The 23,095-nt window shown below is 36.6% G+C and overlaps 1 protein-coding gene across 1 annotated transcript in view; it reads left to right on the forward strand.

Annotated features, from left to right (window-relative positions):
* Positions 1-256: 256 nt before the first annotated feature.
* CEP135 (centrosomal protein 135) overlaps positions 257-23,095 on the forward strand; it is a gene marked incomplete at its 5' end in the record, with an annotated part of 73,896 nt that continues 51,057 nt past the window's right edge. Inside the window, 8 exons of the mRNA XM_079701544.1 lie at positions 257-396; positions 2,337-2,527; positions 3,641-3,808; positions 6,027-6,168; positions 8,077-8,161; positions 17,717-17,845; positions 19,761-19,976; positions 22,830-22,895. Of these exons, the coding sequence (XP_079557670.1) occupies positions 257-396; positions 2,337-2,527; positions 3,641-3,808; positions 6,027-6,168; positions 8,077-8,161; positions 17,717-17,845; positions 19,761-19,976; positions 22,830-22,895 (1,137 nt within the window). The remainder of the gene's footprint in view (positions 397-2,336; positions 2,528-3,640; positions 3,809-6,026; positions 6,169-8,076; positions 8,162-17,716; positions 17,846-19,760; positions 19,977-22,829; positions 22,896-23,095) is intronic.

Consider the following 23,095-nt stretch of genomic DNA (forward strand, 5'->3'; position numbering starts at 1 on the left):
CACCAGGGAAGTCCCTGTTTTAACTTTTCCGTGTAGGTTTATGAGGAGATGTTTATTTTAATGCAGCAACATGAATATCATAAACATTGGATTTAAATCAATCTAAATATTCCAGAAGACTGCCTTCCTGAAAAGAAACAAAGAATAATTGCTTCATATTAAAAGATTATTTTCTTCTTAATGTGAAACAATAATAATAGCTGATAATAGAATGACGATGTTTCATTCTTTTCTTTTAGGATTTTAATTTTTGGAAATGAATAAAACTAGTTTGGAAGACAAGATGACTACAGCTGCAGAAAGAAAATATATTAATGTTAGGAAAAGATTGGATCAGTTGGGATACCGCCAGACTCTGACAGTGGAGTGTTTACCTTTGGTAGAAAAACTTTTCAGGTAAAGATGAAAATACAGTTCTAAACCTGTGTGATCCTTAATCCCATTTATCTAGTTTCTGATTGAACTTTATCCTTCAGTAGAGAAATGGGTAGATATTTTTAAACTCCTTAAGTCATCTGAAGTTTCTCTATTCTTCTTAGATTCTACTCTGCTGTCATCAATTCAGGGCCTCCACATTGCAAAACTCTAGGGTCACCATTCACACTATACTATTCAGAGTGAATGTTTCTGCAGGTTTTGTCTGTGAGTAAAAGTACAATTTTTAATGTGATTTTCTGATCTGGTTGGGAGTTGTGTAACTGCTTTATTCACTGGTCTTTATTTTTTTATTGAAATATAGTTGACATTATGTTAGTCACTGGTCTCTAATTACTATTACATTTATAATGTTTCTCTAATGTGGTTGACCATGACTTTAGCTGTTACTTGTTACTTTAACTGTTACTTTAACTGAAAGAGTCTTTGTGATTTTTGTTCTTTTCCGCATGAATTCTATTACTGTGATTTGAGACTAGAGCAGTGAAGTGGCCTAGGAAGCTTTTGCAGTAGGACTATAAGTGATGATGATGGAAAGGAGAGAATGGGTGAAAGATACTTTATGGTCTTTAGCATGGCCTGCAGAATCCTTCATGATCTAGTACTAGATCGTCAATTCGGAGTTATAGGGTAGAAGTATATTTAACTTCTCAGGAAACTGACAAACTTTTTCCACAGTAATTTTATACTCGTACACCTTCATCTCCCATGTATTAACCACCTGAAGCTCCTAAACATGTGTTCACTTTCTCCCTTGGTCTCTCCATATGCTATTCTATCTGCCTATAAAGTCCCTTTCTCCTCTCCCTCCTGCCTTGCCCTTATGTTCAGTTAGCCATATGGCCTGCAGGACTCTGTCACATCTGCTGCATGTTATTAGCTATTATCATTGTTGGAAACTTGTTTTATCTTCCCGATAGAATGCAAACTCCATGAGACTAGAGACTGACTTTATAACTGGCATACCTAGAACAGGCTGAACACATTGTTGGCACTGAAATATTTGTTGAGGTTATCACATAGTATTATAACTTTTGACAAATTGTTAGTAGAATATAAGATCTGTGATAGTGGGTTCTTTACCATGTCTCCTGCTCAGTAAATGTTGATGGAGTGAATATTCCACTGGTCTATGTTCTTAGAGGTTGGGAACTGACTCATTATTTGTTGCGTCCCTGACACAGCATATAGCAGGCATTCAGTAAATGTTTGCTGAATGAACAAATAAGTTTCACAGATTCCACAGGATCAGGTGACTAATTAGACATGGGGGGGGTGAGTTAGAGGGGAGATTGAAAGATGATTCTGCCTGTGTGTATATGTTTCATAACTTTTAATTAATCCTGTTTTGGGACTTCACTCGTGGCTCAGTGGTTAAGGATCCGCCTGCCAATGCAGGGGACACAGGTTCGATCCCTGGTCTGGGAAGACCACATGCCGCGGAGTGACTGAGCCCGCGGGCCGTAACTACTGAGCCCCCCCTCTAGAGCCCGCGGGCCGTAACTACTGAGCCCCCCCTCTAGAGCCCGCGGGCCATAACTGCTGAGCCCATGTGCCACAACTGCTGAAGCCCACGTGCCTAGGGCCCGTGCACCACAACAAAGAGTAGCCCCTGCTCGCCGCAACTAGTGAAAGCCTGTGCACAGCAACGAAGACCCAATGCAGCCAAAAATAAAATAAATTTATATTAAAAAAAAAATCTTTAATCCTGTCTTGAGAAATTTTTGAGTACTTCCTGGTACCTTGAAAGACTCCTAGTGTTTGTTTTTGTTTGTTTGTTTTTAGATTTGAGCTCACTTAACATTAACATTTATTTTAAATCTTTTTACAAATATGTTTTTAGTTATTAAAAGTTAATGGAATGTTTCCTTGTATTTACATTTTCTGTTCTTGAATATTAGTGATCTAGTTCATACAACAGAAAGTCTTCGGAAATCAAAGTTATCTTCTGTGAAAGCTGAAAAAGAAAGTGCCAATTCTGATTTTGTATTGGAACCTTATAAACTTGAAAATGCAAGATTGAATAAGGAAAATAATGAATTATACCTGGAATTAATGAAACTGAGAGAACAATCAGGCCAACACATTAAAGGTAAAATTTTGTGATTTTTAAAATGCAATATTTTTGCCCTTTTCATTTTATATGTAAGAAAGCCTAGTCCACCTTTAAAACTGTTGATTAGAAAATGTGATAGTCATCCTATTGACACCTCTTGAAATATTGTAGGGTGTGTTGAAGAGTTTCCAGGAAGGAAAGTAAATTTGCATTCCATAACTGTATTCATTTTTACTTTATGTGGATTAAATTTTTAGAATTAAAATTGCTGTAGAGGGCCCTCCCTGGTGGCACAGTGGTTAAGAATCCACTTGCCAATACAGGGGACATGGGTTTGAGCCCTGGTCCGGGAAGATCCCACATGCCACAGAGCAACTAAGCCTGTGGACCACAACTACTGAGCCTGTGCTCTAGAGCCCGTGAGCCACAACTACCGAGCCCATATGCCACAACTACTGAAGCCCACGTGCCACAACTGCTGAAGCCTCTGTGCCTAGAGCCCATGCTGTGCAACAAGAGAAGCCCGCACACCACAACAAAGAGTAGCCCCCGCTTGCTGCAACTAGAGAAAAGCCCGCACGCAGCAACAAAGACGCAGTGCAGCCATAAATAAATAAATAAATAAGTTTGTTTTTTTTAAAAATTGCTGTAGAAAATATTAAATGCTGGTACTGAAGAAATGTTCTTGAAATAACTTTTGTTTTTCTCTTACTGAGAGAAAGCCATGTATCTGTCGTTCTGATTCTTTAATATCCCGTCTTTGATCTGGAAGGTAGAATTAGAATGATTTCAAAGGTACTGGGCAAAGGGTAATTATATGGCTAACTTATTATAAAATCTTCTTATATTCAAAGGAAGCCCTGTCTGATACCTGGCATGAATTCATACTCCCTTAGCTTCATATTCAATTTACTGGATCAAAAGCCATGATTTATATTAGGCTCATACCACAGAAGAAAAATATAATTCCTTTTTGTGCTTAGTGACTTATTTGCAGTTTCTTAACAGTGGTAGAAAAGGTATAGCCTTTCTAACAAAGCATACATGAGAATCAGGTGGAGCCTTTCAATTTACTATGACTTTTTGTATTTTGTGAAATGGAAGAATTTCTAGATTGTAAAATACTCTTTGAATCTTCTTCATTTTAAGAGTTGAAAACCACATTGAAAAAGTGTGCACGTGAAACAGCTGATCTGAAATTTCTAAATAATCAATATGTTCATAAACTCAAACTTTTGGAGAAAGAGAGTAAAGCTAAGAATGAAAAAATTCAACAACTTCAAGAAAAGAATTGGCAAGCTATAGTACAAACTCCAGGTGAGTCTGTTCCCTCTCAAAACAAATTGTACGCATGTAATATTTTAAAGATATTAGAACTGTTGACTGAAATGGGACTTTGGATTTTCATGCTTAGACTTTAGTATTTGAAAAGATGTACTTGGCTAGTCACAAAAACTTTTAAATTTATTTCTGAAGATCCAGCTTATATTCTATACATGTGCTTAGAAATTTATGTAATAATAACTTCTTAGATACAAGTAGTCTGGCTTCAGTGCCCAGAGTTTTATTTCCTTAATCATTAATTTAAATTCTTTTTTCTATTATTTTTATCATTATTATTATTTCAGTTATAAAAGTAATTCATACTCATTAAAGAATTTGGAAATGATGTACTTTCTTATTTCTTAGTTTATTTTACTCTTTTTAGCTTTATGCTCAGTAGTTCTGAAGCAAGAAAAAAGAAATGTTGGGGTATATGCAGAGTTGGTGGTTGTCTGGGCATAAAGCCGGTGGAACAATCTCCAGTACTAGTAACCAGATCATTGAGATGTCTAAACTATGGGATTAAGATTATGGAAGTAAGTGAGGTGTAGGAAAGGGCTGAATTATGAGACTAGGTAGAGACTGAAGTAATTTGGTCAGAATGAAGATTGCCATCAGAAGAGAGTTGAAGAGCTGGGCACTGGCATAGTTCTAACCAGTGACAAAGTCCAGGCGTAATCATGTTATTGTGTGCCTATAGCTGAGTGAAGAGGAGACTCATGAGAGTTGAGGAATTGTGAACCGAGGGGTCAGGGTCGGGGAGGAATCAGTGGGACTTGAAATGGCAGGAAATGAGATGGAGAGGGAAGACCATGAGCCAAAGGCAGAAAAGATGGAGAAATGTGGGAGAAGATCTCAGAAGTACCTAGAAGATTAAGAGAACAAAAAAGAGGATAGATTTTCTGAGAAAAGAGTGGGACAGATTCAAGAGAGATTTAGGAGGTGTAACCTCTAAAATTTAGTGACTGAATGTTGTAGACTTGGGAAGTAGAGGAATTCCTAAATTTCTGTTTGAAGGGAATGAGTGGGTGGATGATGGTAGTATTTCTTAAGAGAGAGAATGTGGAAAGCAGAACAGGAGTCCACCCTCCACAAAGGGTGTGTTGAGTATGTTATACCTACAGGACATTCACACTGAGATTTCTAGTATACAGTGGGATATGTAGATCTGTTCTCAGCAGTATGATCCCAGATGGAGATTCACATTTGGGAATCATTGGAATATCATGAGAATTGAAGCTCTGAATGTGGTAGGAATTATCTAATAAGATTATGTAGACTGGAAAGAGAGAACCAAAGACAGACCCTAGGAAAATGGGCATTTAAGGCACAGGTGGAAGAAGAGGGTCTTTGAAAGAAACTGAGGAGCAACCAAGGAGGAAAACCAGGAGATAAGGGAAGAAGAAAATGGTTTACCTGTTCAGGTGTGTATACAAGCGGGTCATTTAAATACTTTTGACCCAGTTTCTTCATCCTCAAAACAAAAGATTAGGAGTATAAAAAATTTGTTAGGATTCTAATGAAGACAAAGTTGAGAGTTATGTTTGTTCTTTGTGAGGGTCAATTAGTTTTTCAAGTACATGTCTAATCTTGGCCAGATACTGGAAAAGGTAAATTATCCATGTGGCTTGGACCAAGGCAGGATATATCTAACCATAAAAATAAATTACTCCTGCTGGTTTTAAGGATAATTGAGACAATTTACTAATTAAGAAATTATACTAATTCAGGGTATACATTCCGCTATATACTAATTTTGCTTCTTAAAGTTTCAGTTATCTTCTCCTTTGGCATTGCTTAATAAGCATGTTTATTTTAGTTATCACTACCTTAAGCTCCTCGTTTGACAGTCTTCTGCTGGTGATGATTTCTTGAGCTCATAATAGCGAATACCACAAGGCACACTCAACTTTTAATCTTGCCGAAGTCTGGTCCTCATCTCCTGGAGGAACAGGTTAAATCTGGGCATATGTACCAAGCATGCAGAAAATAGAGCTTGTTTTATAACCATATGTTGTTGAGGTTTTCAGGAATGCATTGTTTAAAGATCAGGTGGGTATTTATATATAAGGGAGAAAACATTTTATCAGTATGTAATATGAGCTAGAGATACACTTTATAACTAAAAGGCTAACCTTCTGAAATATTTAATTCTAAGACAGTGTTTTGTTTTGTTTTACATTTTTTTGAAATACACATTTGCTTTTTTTAGGTGGCAAGAAAAGAAGTATTGCTTTCAGGCGCCAGCGTATGCAAATTGACGAACCAGTCCCTCCCTCTGAAGTCAGTTCTTATCCAGTTCCTCAGCCAGATGACCCTTACATTGCAGACCTCCTGCAAGTGGCTGATAACAGGTGCATTAAATAATTCTTTGTTGGCTTTAGTTAATTGATCACTTGGTTCGCCTTCAGTTTCTTCATAGTAGGGCTTCTGTCTTCTTAACTAGCATATCTCTGGTGCCTAGCACAGAACTTTGCACAAGCACTCAGTAAATGCTTTCTGAGTGTATTCTGAATATAGAAGGTTTTTACTTGTTTTGAAACTTTTGATTTCAAAGAGATCATATATCTGATGTTTCTGTCCATATTTGATTTAAAACAATTTAGTGCCATCTAGAGCCTATTTCAGTAGAGTTGCTTTGACATTTAGTTTCATCACCCAGTAAATCTTTTACAGACTCTTTATTACTTCAGATTTTTGTCAAATACCAGTAGACATGAGTAGACTTGTAACTGGCTTTGAAATTCTGCTTCATGATTCTCTAGCTCTATATGTTGATATTTCCTTAAATTGGAATCAGATATAAATTGTTTTAATTAAAACTTCATTAAGCTCTCTGGAAAAGGCACTATGTAACTGTTCTGGGGATGTAAAGATGAATAAGGTGGTGTTGCAGCTTTTTAGAAGCTTATAACCCAGTATAATAAAGATGAGACAAGGGAAATACACAAAATGCCATTAAGAAAATTGTAAGAGGTACAGAGGAGTGAGAGAGCACTAGTGACAGCCTCTGTGGTCTTAGCTGCAGAAACAGTTTAAAATACAGAACACACTAGTGGAAATGGTTAGTGCAGTTAGCTTTTTACTTTGTAGGTTATGCAGAGAATATGGGGGAGTTTTCTACTTTATTAATCACAATATAGCAAAAAAAAAAAAAAGACATTGATTGAGGGACTAATTAGGATCTTTTAGCTCAGTTCTTCTCACACAGTATTATGTACCTGTATTTATATAGTTATCTGACCTTACCCATGAAATATCTTGTGTTTTGTTTTTCTGGTACAGTTATAATCTGGGACTTAGACAATGTGTTAGTATTATGCAAGAAGTTTTTGGGGGCTACATGTGTTATCATTTCCTGTCTTTTTCTTTCACCTTAACATTCTTCTTCATTCCTCTTTTCTATCAAACCATCATAGGTAGCATTAGTCTCTTGATTATCTTGTTTGTTTTAATTTGCATGTGCACATTTAACTGTATTCAGAGTCATTTGTGCATATATAAGTGTGGTTGCATACATACTCCTCTCCTACACCTAGATTAGTAGGAAATGTTGGTTCCAGTAATGGCAGGGACGAGCAGTGTTTAGCCTTACTCACCTTACTGCATGGAAAATCTCTCTTAAAAGCAGACCTGGCTTCAGGCTTTATTTTTCCAGTATGCAAGTGGTTGTGTCATATTTATGTTAATGCATGGCAAAGTTTGATGTAAAACAAATACATTTGGGCAGTTGCAGAATTCAGATAATTTAGACAAATCTTGTTTCTCTTAGAATTAACGAGTTCTGGAAAGAAGTAGGTTTTTTGCTGTAGTTACCTGGAAAATAGTAGTAGTTCTCAATATTTTTCTTTTTTCTAGGATTGCAGGATAGTTCATTAGAAAATACAGGGTCATGTAGGATCCCTTATTTCACTTTATAATATTGTGAATTTTGGACTAGACGCTTAGTTCCCTGAACCTGAGAATTGGCAACTGTACCTGGAAGAGTTGTCCTGAGGATCAAAATGCAGTAGTAGGCATAATGTATCTGAGTTTCAAATTATTTACCACTCAATTTTTTATCTATTCTTGGAAAATTAAATCTGCAAGATGATGTACTCTACGCTGTGGCTTTGGAACCCTTTGGCACAGCACCTCCAACCTCACTGAGAAACAAAAAGTAGAGGGTTTTTAAGAGAAGGCATCTAGTTTCAAGTTTCACTTCTTGTTATTTTGTATTTCTTAACAAAAGTATATTGACATTAGTTATAAATGTGTTTCAGAATTCAAGAACTTCAGCAAGAAGTCTACCAGTTACAAGAAAAGTCAGCAGTGATGGAAAGTGGACTGAAAGATTATAACAAGCAGGTAGGATTTTTATTTATTTGCACAGCAGGTGTGATTGTAAGTGAAATTAAGTTATATTTGATATTACCGATACTGAGTTTTTAATACAGTTCTTCTTTTTCATAAATTTGTTAATATTTAGAATTAATAGATGGAATGGCTTAGATGGCTTCAGGGCATTCAGTCCATTCCCTTCATTATGCATGGAGGTGAACAGTAGTTTTTTGTTTTGTTTTGATTTTTTAAGGTGAATCATCTGTCTCCCCAAATATAACGATATTAACTGTTTGCATCTCAGGAGGTATTTTATTAAAGTGTGTTATGCTTTGTAATGGTATTTTAAATAATTTTTTAATCTTACTATAGATTTTGTCATTTTGAATATAAGGCTCTTTGAAAGTTACTTTTCTGTGTTGCCGTATTTGTTGCATGTTTTTGCTACAAGCACTAGTACCCCATAACACAGTTTTCTGAAGAAGCAGGGGAATTAATAGATGCAGAGTTAGATTATAACTTTAACAAGCTTTGTTCTTTCGTACTTTCTGTTGATGTCTTGGCTAAATTCTGACTTGGATAATTATAGGCTTTCTTTCTTAACATGCTTACTGAAGTTTAAATTGGGTAACATGTTTTTCATTTTCTGCACACGACTGCGTTTTTTTGGAGTGAAGAAATCTGCACATACAAATATAGATGTGACTTATGTGTTGGTGTAACTGTTAAGTTTATAAAGTACTTTGAAGATTACTTGGATAAAATGGAGTTAAAAGGAATTGTTATAATGTCAACCAAAAAACTTACTTCATGGAGAGATGTTGAAGATATCAAATATGCACATGAGATGAATTGTATTGATATTTTTCAGTTTATATTCAGTCATTCTTTCATCATATTTTTTTCCAAGTACTTTATGAACATAAACTGACCAATCTTTACTATCTCTGCATGAGGTGGCTGGGGTGTTTGGAGAAAATAACCTGACCATTCTGATTGAAACCACCAATTTATTGTGGTTATCAATCTTGATTGAGTCCACTCTGTTCCCTATCAGTTTTTTTTTTTTTTTTTTTGCTTGGACTTGTTCTGTTTTTCTCAGCATATATTCCAGATTTTACTGTTCTCTTCAAGCTCTTTCCCTGGCCTATAAGACCCTCCTTCTCAGGATATCAACTTTTTTTCAATTTCCTATCTCTACCCCTTTAAAATGAGCAATATTCACACTCAGGCTCTCCTTAAGACTTAGTGGGTAGGGTGGTGCTTCTTCCTGTTTAAGGTTTAGTCTTTCTGCCTGTGCACTTGGCCCTATTTCCTCTCTTCTCCTTAGGATATTGCTTTAATCAATTATTCTTTAACAAGCTTACATGGCCGCTTTACAATTATAAATTTTTTAGTCTTCTTAACAGTCCGGTGAGGAGGCACTAGTGTCATCACTAATATCCCTTTAAAAATCTCTTTTAACTACTTTTCCCTCTTGCTAATTAATGTCTTCTCCCTAATAAGTACTTCTCTAAAGAGTATCTTATTCTTCTTTCTCTGCTTCTTCACCTCCTGTTCACTCCGTAACCTTTTGCAGTCTGGCTTCTGTCCCACACTTTATAAATTGATCTACTAATTGATACCACTGACATTAATTGCTACCTCCAGAAGGATACTTTAAGTCTTCATTTTCGTGACCCACTCTGTAGTATTTGACATCATTCATAATTTTTCTTTGAAACTCATCCATGGCTTCATTTTCTTTTGGTTTTCCTTTTCTTGCTTTTTTTTTTTAACCTCTTACAATATCTTCTTTGCTTTTTTCCTTTGCCTGCTCCGTAAAATATCACTGTTTCTCAAGATTCTGTCTTTGACTCCTTCTCCTCTCCCTCTGTGTTTTCTCAAATAGTCTCATCCATTCTCTTAGTTTATTACCTGAATACTGATGACTCCCCAGTGTCTCAGGCTCAAACCTCTCTGCTGAGGTCCAGACCCATATACCCAACTTGACATGGGGCAATTCCACTTGGATGAATGCTCTCTGTACACATATGCCTAGTACTGAACTTGCCAACGTCTGTCTCAAATCTCTTTTTCCTCCTATATTCTCTACTTTGGTTGGAAGCATCAGCATTTGCCCAAGCCAACATTCTGTAGTCTTTCTAGATCTCATTCTCCTCCTGTCACACACCACTCACCATGCTCTGTCAGTTCTGAGTGCTTCTTAAACTCACTACTTCTGCTCTGCCCTATCCCACTGGCCCTAGTCATCTCTCATATATTCCTACAAGAAAGAGGTCTTCCTGCCTCTGGTCTTATTCTTATCAAATTCATCCTTTAGTCCAGAGTAATATTTCTCCCACTGGAGTATTCAGTGCTTATCATAATTAGTTCCTGCCTAATTCTTCAGACTCATCTCCAACTATTAGTTTCCTCACACATTACAGTCCAGTCATACTGAGTCATTTCTGCTCCCTCAAACATATCGTGTTGCTTTATGCTTCTCTGTCACTGCCTGGAACATCCCTCCTTTCTTCTCTACCTAGCATCATTAATAAGTTTTTTAGACTTGTTTATTTGATAAGCCCTTCATTAATTTCGATAGACATGACTATATTATGGAGTCTAAATCACTTTATTCCCTTGACTACTTTGGTACCATATACCTATTTCTATTTTTCTACCATTGAATAACATATTAAAACAATTATTGGTTAGCTTGCTTGCTTTTCCTGTAAAGCTGTGTGTTCCTGAAAGTAAGGGACTGTGTTTTATTCATCTTTGTATACTTAGAACAAAGCTCAATAATCGTTTGTTAAATTGAATACTTGGTTTTTGTTTTCAAATTTTTTGGGAAAGAAAACCAAAGATCGAAAGTGTGTGGGTTTTTCTAGGTACTTTTTTTTTAATATTTGAATTTTATTTTATTTATTTTTCTATACAGCAGGTTATTATTAGTCATCAGTTTTATACACATCAGTGTATACATGTCAATTCCAATCGCCCAATTCATCACACCACAATCCCCACCCCCCCCTGCGGCTTTCCCCCCTTGGTGTCCATACGTTTTCTCTCTACATCTGTCTCTCAACTTCTGCCCTGAAAAATGGTACAGATGAACCGGTTTTCTAGGTTCCACATACTTGCGTTAATATACGATATTTGTTTTTCTCTTTCTGGATTACTTCACTCTGTATGACAGTCTTTAGATCCATCCACGTCTCAACAAATGACCCAATTTCGTTCCTTTTTATGGCTGAGTAATATTCCATTGTATATATGTTCCACAACTTCTTTATCCATTCATTGTCGATGGGCATTTAGGTTGCTTCCATGACCTGGCTATTGTAAATAGTGCTGCAATGAACATTGGGGTGTCTTTTTGAATTATGGTTTCCTTGGTATATGCCCAGTAGTGGGTTTGCTGGGTCATATGGTAGTTCTATTTTTAGTTTTTTAAAGAACCTCCATACTGTTCTCCATAGTGGCTGTATCAATTTACATTCCCACCAACAGTGCAAGAGGGTTCCCTTTTCTCCACACCCTCTCCAGCATTTGTTGTTTGTAGATTTTCTGATGATGCCCATTCTAACTGGTGTGAGGTGATACCTCATTGTAGTTTTGATTTGCATTTCTCTAATAATCAGTGATGTTGAACAGCTTTTCATGTGCTTCTTGGCCATCTGTATGTCTTCTTTGGAGAACTGTCTATTTAGGTCTTCTGCCCATTTTTGGATTGGGTTGTTTGTTTATTTAATATTGAGCTGCATGAGCTGTTTATATATTTTGGAGATTAATCCTTTGTCTGTTGATTCGTTTGCAAATATTTTCTCCCATTCTGAGGGTTGTCTTTTCTTGTTTATGGGTTCCTTTGCTGTGCAAAAGCTTTGAAGTTTCATTAGGTCCTATTTGTTTATTTTTGTTTTTATTTCCATTACTCTAGGAGGTGGATCAAAAAAGATCTTGCTGTGATTTATGTCAGAGTGTTCTTCCTATGTTTTCCTCTAAGACTTTTATAGTGTCTGCTCTTACATTTAGGTTTAATTTACATTAAACATTTGGAGTTTATTTTTGTGTATGGTGTTAGGGAGTGTTCTAATTTCATTATTTTACATGTAGCTGTCCAGTTTTCCCAGCACCACTTATTGAAGAAACTGTCTTTTCTCCATTGTATATCCTTGCCTCCTTTGTCATAGATTAGTTGACCATAGGTGCGTGAGTTTACCTCTGGGCTTTCTATCTTGTTCCATTGATCTGTGCTTCTGTTTTTGTGTCAGGAACATATTGTCTTGATTACTGTAGCTTTGTAGTATAGTCAGGGAGTCTGATTCCTGCAGCTCCGTTTTTTTCCCTCAATACTGCATTGGCTATTCGGGGTCTTTTGCGTCTCAATACAAATTTTAAGATTGTTCGTTCTAGTTCTGTTAAAAAATGCCATTGGTAATTTGATAGGGATTGCATTGAATCTGTAGATTGCTTTCAGTAGTATAGTCATTTTCACAATATTGATTCTTCCAATCCAAGAACATGGTGTATCTCTCCATCTGTTGGTATCATCTTTAATTTCTTTCATCAGTGTCTTATACTTTTCTGCATACAGGTCTTTTGTCTCCCTAGGTAGGTTTATTCCTAGATATTTTATTCTTTTTGTTGCAGTGGTAAATGGAGTGTTTCCTTAATTTCTGTTTCACATTTTTCATCATTAGTGTATAGGAATGCAAGAGATTTCTGTGCATTAATTTTGTATCCTGCAACTTCACCAAATTCATTGATTAGCTCTAGTAGTTTTCTGGTGACATTTTTAGGATTCTCTGTGTATAGTATCATGTCATCTGCAAACAGTGACAGTTTTACTTCTTCTTTTCCAATATGTATTCCTTTTATTTCTTTTTCTTCTCTGATTGCCATGGCTAGGACTTCCAAAACTATGTTGAATAATAGTGATGAGAGTGGACATCCTTGTCTTGTACCTGATCTTAGAGGAAATGCTCTCAGTTTTTCACCATTGAGAATGATGTTTGCTGTGGGTTTGTCATATATGGCCTTTACTATCTTGAGGTAGGTTCCCTCTGTGCCCACTTTCTGGGGAGTTTTTATCATAAATGGGTGTTGAATTTTGTCAAAAGCTTTTTCTGCATCTATTGAGATGATCATATGGATTTTATTCTTCAGTTTGTTAATATGGTGTATCACATTGATTGATTTGTGTATAGTGAAGAATCCTTGCATCCCTGGGATAAATCCCACTTGATCATGGTGTATGATCCTTTTAATGTGTTGCTGGATTCTGTTTCCTAGTATTTTGATGGGGATTTTTGCATCTATGTTCATCAGTGATATTGGTCTGTAATTTTCTTTTTTTGTTTTTTTTGTATCTTTGTCTGGTTTTGGTATCAGGGTGATGGTGGCCTCATAGAATGAGTTTGGGAGTGTTCCTTCCTCTGCAACTTTTTAGAAGAGTTTGAGAAGGATGGGTGTTAGCTCTTCTCTAAATGTTTGATAGAATTCACCTGTGAAGCCATCTGGTCCTGGACTTTTGTTTGTTGGAAGATTTTTAATCACAGTTTCCATTTCATTACTTGTGATTGGTCTGTTCATGTTTTCTATTTCTTCCTGGTTCAGTCTTGGAAGGTTATACCTTTCTAAGAATTTGTCCATTTCTTCCAGGTTGTCCCTTTTATTGGCATAGTGTTGCTTGCAGTAGTCTCTTAGGATTCTTTGTATTTCTGCAGTGTCTGTTGTAACTTCTCCTTTTTCATGTCTAACTTTATTGATTTGAGTCCGCTGCCTCTTTTTCTTTTTTTTTTTTTTTTTTTTTTTTTGCGGTATGTGGGCCTCTCACTGTTGTGGCCTCTCCCATTGTGGAGCACAGGCTCCGGATGCGCAGGCTCAATGGCCATGGCTCACAGGCCCAGCTGCTCCGCGGCATGTGGGATCTTCCCAGACCGGGGCACGAACCCGTGTCCCCTGCATCGGCAGGCGGACTCTCAACCACTGCGCCACCAGGGAAGCCCTGCCTCTTTTTCTTGATGAGTCTGGCTAATGGTTTATCAATTTTGTTTATCTTCTCAAAGAACCAGCTTTTAGCTTTATTGATCTTTGCTATTGTTTTCTTTGTTTCTGTTTCATTTATTTCTGCTCTGATCTTTACGATTTCTTTCCTTCTGCTAACTTAGGGTTTTGTGTGTTCTTCTTTCTCTAGTTCCTTTAGGTGTAAGGTTAGATTGTTTATTTGAGATTTTTCGTTTCTTGAGGTCGGCTCGTATAGCTATAAACTTCACTCTTAGAACTGCTTTTGCTGCATCCCATAGGTTTTGGATCATCGTGTTTTCATTGTCATTTGTCTCTAGGTATTTTTTGATTTCCTCTTTGATTTCTTCAGTGATCTCTTGGTTATTTAGTAATGTATTGTTTAACCTCCATGTGTTTGTGTTTTTTACGTTTTTTCCTCTGTAATTCATTTCTAATCTCATAGAGCTGTGGTCAGAAAAGATGCTTGATATGATTTCAATATTCTTAAATTTACTGAGGCTTGATTTGTGACCCAAGATGTGACCTATCCTGGAGAATGTTCCATACGCACTTGAGAAGGAAGTGTAATCTGCTGTTTTCAGATGGAATGTCCTATAAATATCAATTAAATCTATCTGATCTATTGTGTCATTTAAAGCTTCTGTTTCCTTATCTATTTTCATTTTGGATGATCTGTCCATTGGTGTAAGTGAGGTGTTAGAGTCCCCCACTATTATTGTGTTACTGTCGATTTCCTCTTTTATAGCTGTTAGTAGTTGCCTTATGTATCGAGGTGCTCCTATGTTGGGTGCATATATATTTATAATTGTTATATCTTCTTCTTGGATTCATCCCTTGATCATTATGTAGTGTCCTTCCTTGTCTCTTGTAACATTCTTTATTTTAAAGTCTGTTTTATCAGATATGAATATTGCTACTCCAACTTTCTTTTGATTTCCATTTGCATGGAGTATCTTTTTCCATCCCCTCACTTTCAGTCTGTATGTGTCCCTAGGTCTGAAGTGCATCTCTTCTAGATAGCATATATATGGGTCATGTTTTTGTGTCCATTCAGCAAGCCTGTGTCTTTTGGTTGGAGCATTTAATCCATTCACATTTAAGGTAATTATTGATATGTATGTTCCTATGACCATTTTCTTAATTGTTTTGGGTTTGTTTTTGTAGGTCCTTTTCTTCTCTTGTGTTTCCCACTTAGAGAAGTTCCTTTAGCTTTTGTTGTAGAGCTGGTTTGGTGGTGCTGAATTCTCTTAGCTTTTGTGTGTCTGTAAAGCTTTTGATTTCTCCATCGAATCTAAATGAGATCCTTGCTGGGTAGAGTAATCTTGGTTGTAGTTTCTTCCCTTTCATCATTTTAAGTATATCATGCCACTACCTTCTTGCTTGTAGAGTTTCTGCGGAGAAATCAGCTGTTAACTTTATGGGATTTCCCTTGTATGTTATTTGTCATTTTTCCCTTGCTGTTTTCAATAATTTTTCTTTGTCTTTAATTTTTGCCAATTTGAGTACTATGTGTCTTGGCGTGTTTCTCCTTGGGTTTATTCTATGTGGCACTCGCTGTAGTTCCTGGACTTGGGTGGCTATTTCCTTTCCCATGTTAGGGAAGTTTTTGACTATAATCTCTTCATATATTTTCTCGGGTCCTTTCTCTCTCTCTTCTCCTTCTGAGACCCCTATAATGCAAATGTTGTTGCGTTTATTGTTGTCCCAGAGGTCTCTTAGGCTGTCTCCACTTCTTTTCATTCTCTTTTCTTTATTCCGTTCCACAACAGTGAATTCCACCATTCTGTCTTCCAGATCACTTATCTGTTCTTCTGCCTCAGTTATTCCGCTATTGATTTCTTCTAGTGTAGTTTTCATTTCAGTTATTGTATTGTTCATCTCTGTTCGTTTCTTCTTTAATTCTTCTAGGTCTTTGTTAAACACTTCTTGTATCTTCTCAATCTTTGCCTCCATTCTTTTTCCAAGGTCCTGGATCATCTTCACTATCATTATTCTGAATTGTTTTTCTGGAAGGTTGCCTATCTCCACTTCATCTAGTTGTTTTTCTGGGGTTTTATCTTGTTCCTTCATCTGGTACATAGCCCTCTGCCTTTTCATCTTGTCTGTCTTTATGTGAATGTGATTTTTGATCCACAGGCTGCAGGATTGTAGTTCTTCTTGCTTCTGCTGTCTGCCCTCTGGTGGATGAGGCTATATAAGAGGTTTGTGTAGGTTTCCTGATGGGAGGGACTTGTGGTGGGTAGAGCTGACTGCTGCTCTGGTGGGCAGAGCTCAGTAAAACTTTAATCTGCTTGAATGTTGTTGGGTGGGGCTGGGTTCCCTCCCTGTTGGTTGTTTGGCCTGAGGCAACCCAACACTGGAGCCTATGGTGGGCTCTTTGGTGGGGCTAATGACAGACTCTGGGAGGGTTCACGCCAAGGAGTACTTCCCAGAACCTCTGCTGACAGTGTCCTTGTCCCCACGGTGAGCCACAGCCACCCCCCACCCCGCCTCTGCAGGGGACCCTCCAACACTAGCAGGTAGGTCTGGTTCAGTCTTCCCTGGGGTCACTGCTCCTTCCCCTGGGTCCCAGTGCGCTCACCACTTTGTGTGTGCCCTCCTAGAGTGGAGTCTCTTGTTTCCCCCAGTCCTTTCGAAGTCCTGTAGTCAAATCCCACTAGCTTTCAAAGTCTGTAAGTCTAGGAATTCCTCCTCCCATTGCCAGACCCCCAGGTTGGGAAGCCTGACGTGGGGCTCAGAACCTTCACTCCCCTGGGTGGACTTCTGTGGTATGTGTTCTCCAGTCTGTGAGTCACCCACCCAGCAGTTATGGGATTTGATTTTACTGTGATTGCGCCCCTCTTGCCATCTCACGTGGCTTCTCCTTTGTCTTTGGATGTGGGGTATCTTTTCTGGTGAGTTCCAGTGTCTTCCTGTCTGATTGTCCAGCAGCTAGTAGTGATTCTTGTGTTCTCACAAGAGGGAGTGAGAGCACGTCATTCTACTCCGCCATCTTGGTTCAGGTTCCGGTTTTTCCAGATTCTTGTATGTGAATTTGTGGTTGGTAGTGATGTTTTTAATCATAGTCTGTTGTTTTCTAAATAATAGATAATTAATTAAATTCACTCCAGCCTCATATCCTTTTTAATATTGAGTTTCAGTAGCAAATCACTTTCCTTTGTGTTTTACATTCATTTGTTTATCCCACATTTATTCCACCAGGCAGTGAAGTAGTTCAGACTCAGTTCCAGTAGTTAGTAGTTTCTTTTTATATAAACATTGCCTACTCTTAGAGGAGGAAAAAACAAAACAAAAAAATTAAATTAGGAAGAATCTCTTCAATAAAAATACTTATAAAACCTATGTTGACAATTCTTAGGTTGATATTTTCTGTGTATATTTTTGCTCTGCATAAATGCATTTCATAATCCCATTTATGTGTGGGTATATATATGAATGTTAATCTTTTGTATATATTGTGGGACCTAAGAAAAATGGAAGTATATCCAAATAAATGTTTGTCAGGTGTTAATCATTTCAGTTCAGAACTCAAGTTTTTAAAATAATAGCATGACTTTATGTCTTCAGATTGAACTAAGAGAACGAGAGATAGAACGGCTGTCGGTTGCATTGGATGAGGGTCGTTCCCCTGATATCCTTTCTCTGGAGACTAGAAATAAAGCCAACGAAAAGCTTATTGCTCATTTAAATATTCAGGTAATGACTTTTATTACAATTATTTCACTGAGCATATAAAATCATAAGTGTTTTTAATGGTCTATGGGTTTGTGAAGGTGACAGGGTTGTTTGCTTGGCTATTATTTATGGTGGAAAAAATTTGATAGAGTCAAAGTATCCAAAATTGGGTGCAGCTATTGAAAAATCATGTTTTTAAAGAACATTTAATGAGGTAGGAATATATACACCATAATGACAAATATTTAAAAGAAGAGAATAAACCATAGGTAAAATGTAACCTTCAATTTGCTTTAAAAAAAAATGTGTGTGTGTATAGAATTGATGACTAATAAGAACCTGCTGTATAAAAAAATAGAAAAACACTAGGTGAACACACACACACACAAAAAATGTGTGTATGCATTCAGAGAGAGAAAACACTAGAAGAGAATACTCCAAAATACACTAACAAAGTTTATTTTTGTGTGATGGGATAGTCTTCTTTATGATTTTCTTCATTTTCAAAAATTTTATGACAGTATTTCTTTTATAATATAAAAAAGATGATTTTTAAAAATAAATATAAAAATTAAACGTATAGTTTTCACTTACCTATATAGTGGTTTCCCTTGTAATGCATTTGACCTCAGAGTGAAAGAACAAGAGACTTCTATGAAGCATGACAAATGACCTTTAGGAATTTATTTATTTGTTTTTTAATTGAAGTATAGTTGAGTTATAATGTGTGTGTTTCTGGTATACAGCAAAGTGATTCAGTTATACATATTATATGTTATTCTTTTTCATATTCTTTTCCATTATGTTTTATTACATGATATTGAATATAGTTCCCTGTGCTATACAGCAGGACCTTGTTCTTTATTTTATATATGGTAGTTTGTATCTGCTAATTCCAAACTCCTGATTTATCTGTCCTCCGTCCCCTTACCCCTTTGGTAACCATAAGTTTGTTTTCTATGTCTGTGAGTCTGTTTCTGTTTAGTAGATAAGTTCATTTGTATTATTTTTTTTATTCCACATATAAGTGGTATCCTATGGTATTTGTCTTTCTCTTTCTGACTTCATTTAGTATGATAATCTCTAGGCCCATCCATGTGTCTGTAAATGGCATTATTTCATTCTTTTTTATGGCTAGGTAATATTCCATTGTGTGTGTATATATATTTACACACCACAACTTCTTTATCCATTCATCTGATGGACATTTAGGTTGTTTCCATGACCGTCAGAAATTTAGATGTCACTGCTGCCTAGACTGCAACCAGAATAGAGTAAGCCCCAAATATCAGTAGTAACTCTCGAGCAGTGCTGTTCAGTAGAAATAGGATATGAGCCACATACGTTATTTAAAACTTCCTAGTAGCCTGATTTAAAAAGTAAAAAGAAAACAGATGAGATTAATTTTAATAACGTATCTACCTAAATATATCCAAAATATTACCATTTCAACATGTAATCAATGTTATCAAATATCATTGCAACACTTTACTTTTTTTTGTACTAAGTCTTTGGGATCCTGTTTCTATTTTACATTTATAGCACATCTCTGTTTGGACTATCCACATTTTAAGTGCTCAGTAGCCATGTGTGGATGCTAGTGGCTACTATATTGGACAGCACTCTAGACTAATATTATCATTGTAGTGATAATCTTGTCATATTTTTAAAACTCTGTATTGGGAAAAAGTTCCCACAAATTTCTTACTTATCCTTTCCTTACATGCTCGAAAATTGAAGACAGTGGATATATATTTTTACTAAACCACACATTGTCAGTTTTGCAAATCGAAACAGTATAAGTTTGCAAATGTAAAATAGCTGGGGTTTTAACTTTCGGTTTTTTAAAAAATATAGTATTTTAAAATATCTTGGAAGTTCAGTATTTTAATAATTTTCCAATTTATATACCTTATGAATTACAAATTCAATTTAGGTTGACTTTCTTCAGCAAGCTAATAAAGACCTGGAAAAGCATATACAAGAGCTTATGGAAACCAAGGAAACAGTAACTACTGAAGTTGTTAATTTAAGTAACAAAAATGAAAAACTCTGCCAGGAATTAACTGAAATAGACCAGTTAGCACAGCAGTTGGAAAGACATAAAGAAGAAGTGCTCAAGACTGCCGACAAAGAACTTGAGGAAGCAAAGGTGTGTCTAGGTTGTGGAGGTGCTCATTAATTCTCCTAGAGTATGGTGAGCTTGAGACCTTTTGATGTCCTATTTGGGCCTTCTGGTTTGTTTTGTAATTCACGTTTTTCTAAGGTGTTGTTTACATCCCCTAAATTCTTGCCCTTTTTCTAGTTGTTTGTCTTTCTGAAGCACATCTCTTCCTAGGACAGCCCTCCAGACTCTATCCTCTTTTCCTACAAGATTTTCATCTCTGTTCTTTTATCTCTGCATTGTGAGCAGGCTTCTGAAGTTTGTCCTCTAGGTCATTTTGTGCTCGTGAACCTTTAAAGGTATTTTTTGAAACTGTGTATGTCCTTGCACATTTTTAAGTTGATAGCTAACATTTTTCATCTTCAAGTTTAAATAGATGCAAAGGATGTAATTTCTAATCAGTTGTAAGTATTGATCTCTTAAAACTGTCATATCATTCTTTTAAATATAGCCAGTCTAATCCAAATGACCCTTCTTGAAATCCTCACAAAATTTTATCCTATTTTAACATATTTTATGCTTGAATATCTTTTTATAATAACTCATATCAAATGTCTCTGCAGTTAAAAAAATACATGAATTGAAATTTTTTATTTTAAAAAATGTCCTGTGACTGTAAGGTTCAGAGTGTTAGTATTTAGTATTTTCCTCTAAATGGTGTTATCATTATAATTATTAGTAATCAGTGGATCAAAGTGACAACTGTAGTACAAATGTTGATAAATACTTATTAAATTAAAAAGTAAAATTTTATTGGAAATACATCTCTTAGTAAGATATAATGGGAGAAAATAGTGTCTTAATCAAAGGCTTTGGCCAGCTCCAACATTTCAGCTTATCTTTTTGTCTGGTGCTTCGGAAGTTTTTTATAAGTAGAGATAGAATTACATTAGATGCATGCCCTTCTTTTGAAAAGTGGGGAAAAGGCAGTTGTGGAAGGGGAGGTGGGAAAGAAGAACTCACATGATACCTAGAGCACAAGCAAGTTCTCAGGTAGATAATTTTTAAGAAGGACTGTATGTGCAAATTAAGAATCCAGATATTAATTCCTTAAAACTATATATACATATATATATAATATATATTGTAAATAATATATTATTTTTATATATATATATATATGTGATAGTTTTACATAATACTTGGATAGTCTTTATGTTATCCCAGGAATGAGTATAACCTAGTTTGAAGATCACTACTTTACATCAGTTGAATAATATGAGTTAATTTTATAGTATCACGTCCACTAATTAGGGGAATAGAAGGAAACTACCTCAACATAATAAAGGCCATATTATGAAAAGCCCACAGCTAACATCATACCCAGTGACAAAAGACTGAAAACTTTTCCTCTAAGGTTAGGAGCAAGGGAAGGATGCCCATTCTCACTACTTCTATTCAACATAGTACTGGCAGTCCTAACCAGAGGAATTAGGCAAGAAAAAGAAATAAAAGGCATCGAAATTAAAAGAAAGAAGTAAAATTATGTTTCCAGATGAGATGATCTTATGTGTAGAAAACCCTAAAGATTCCATTAAAAAGAAAAAAAAAACAACAACGACTAATAAATTCAGCAAACTTGCAGGATACAAAATCATTGCATAAAAACCTGGTGTGGGCTTCCCTGGTGGCACAGTGGTTGAGAGTCCGCCTGCCGATGCAGGGGACACGGGTTCATGCCCCGGTCCGGGAAGATCCCACATGCCGCTGAGCGGCTGGGCCCGTGAGCCATGGCCGCTGAGCCTGCGCGTCCGGAGCCTGTGCTCCGCAACGGGAGAGGCTTCAACAGTGAGAGGCCCGCGTACCGCAAAAAAAAAAAAAAAAAAACAAAAAACCTGGTGCATTTCTATATGCTAATAATTAAAATACAAAAAGGAAATTAAGAAAATAATCCCATTTACAATAGCATCAAAAAAGAAAGTACTTAGGGATAAACTTAATCAAGGAGGCAAAAGACTTGTACCCTGACAGCTACAAAACACTGCTGAAAGAAATTAAGACAGAAATGAATGGAAAGATACCCTGTGTTCACGGATTGGAAGACTGTATACTGCTCGAATGTCCATACTACGCAAAACAATGTGCAGATTCAGTGTAATACCTCTCCAAATCCCAATGGTATTTTTTACAGAAATAGGAAAAAAAATCCTAAAATTCATGTGGAATCTTAAGGGACCCAGAATAGTCAAGACAGCCTTGAAAATGAAGAACATAATTATTGCGGTTTTAATTTTACTTTTGCGGCTTTAGTTTCATTGCAGCACTCCTATATCTCATTCCTCTCCTTTTCCACTTCCTTTTGCATATTCTGTGCTGTGCATACAACATATTGAACACAGCTTCACGTGTCCCATTGGCAGTAATCAAGAATGACAACTTGGCTCAGTAAAAGATTCCTATTAGGTTATAATATTTTAATCTTGGCATTCAGCACTCTCAGTTGCAGTATAGAGGATCCAGGTTGGTAGTAGCAGGTGGTGAGAAAGCAAATAAGATAGGAAAGTCCGGAAATGACAGGGCCACAAGATGAATCCTAAAAATCAAGGGTCAAGAAAAGTCCTACAAGTATACAGATAGAAAAAGATTTTCAAGTAGCCCTCTCGTTTCTTATGTTACAGATAGGTCCCTGTAAGCATTCAAGATACCAAGAAATTAAAGAGAAACCTAAACTTTGCCTCCTCCTCATTGAAACTGAGGCCTAGGGCTGGCTAATGCCTCAGATCTCACTGGTGAGAGGGAACATGAACTGCTCAAAAAATGGCTTGGTCTCATTTGTACTGTGACTTAGTGATAAGTATTCTTGACTTTTAGGTATTTACCTAATAGGCTTTTTATTCCTAGAAAGAGATTAAAAAAAAGCTATCTGAAATGCGGAATCTTGAAGAAACAATGGGAAAACTTCAACTGGTAAGTAGGTGTTATATTGCAGGGGTCCCCAACCCTCGGGCCGTGGACTGGTACCGGGCTGTGGCCTGTTAGCAGGAGGTGAGCGGTGGGCGAGCAGAGCTTCATCTGCCGCTCCCCATCACGCGCATTACCGCCTGAGCCATCCCCACCCCCATCCGTGGAAAAATGGTCTTCCATGAAAGTGGTCCCTGGTGCCAAAA

This window comes from Hyperoodon ampullatus (genome assembly GCF_949752795.1).
Source record: "Hyperoodon ampullatus genome assembly, chromosome: 1".
In the NCBI taxonomy this organism is placed as follows: domain Eukaryota; kingdom Metazoa; phylum Chordata; class Mammalia; order Artiodactyla; family Ziphiidae; genus Hyperoodon; species Hyperoodon ampullatus.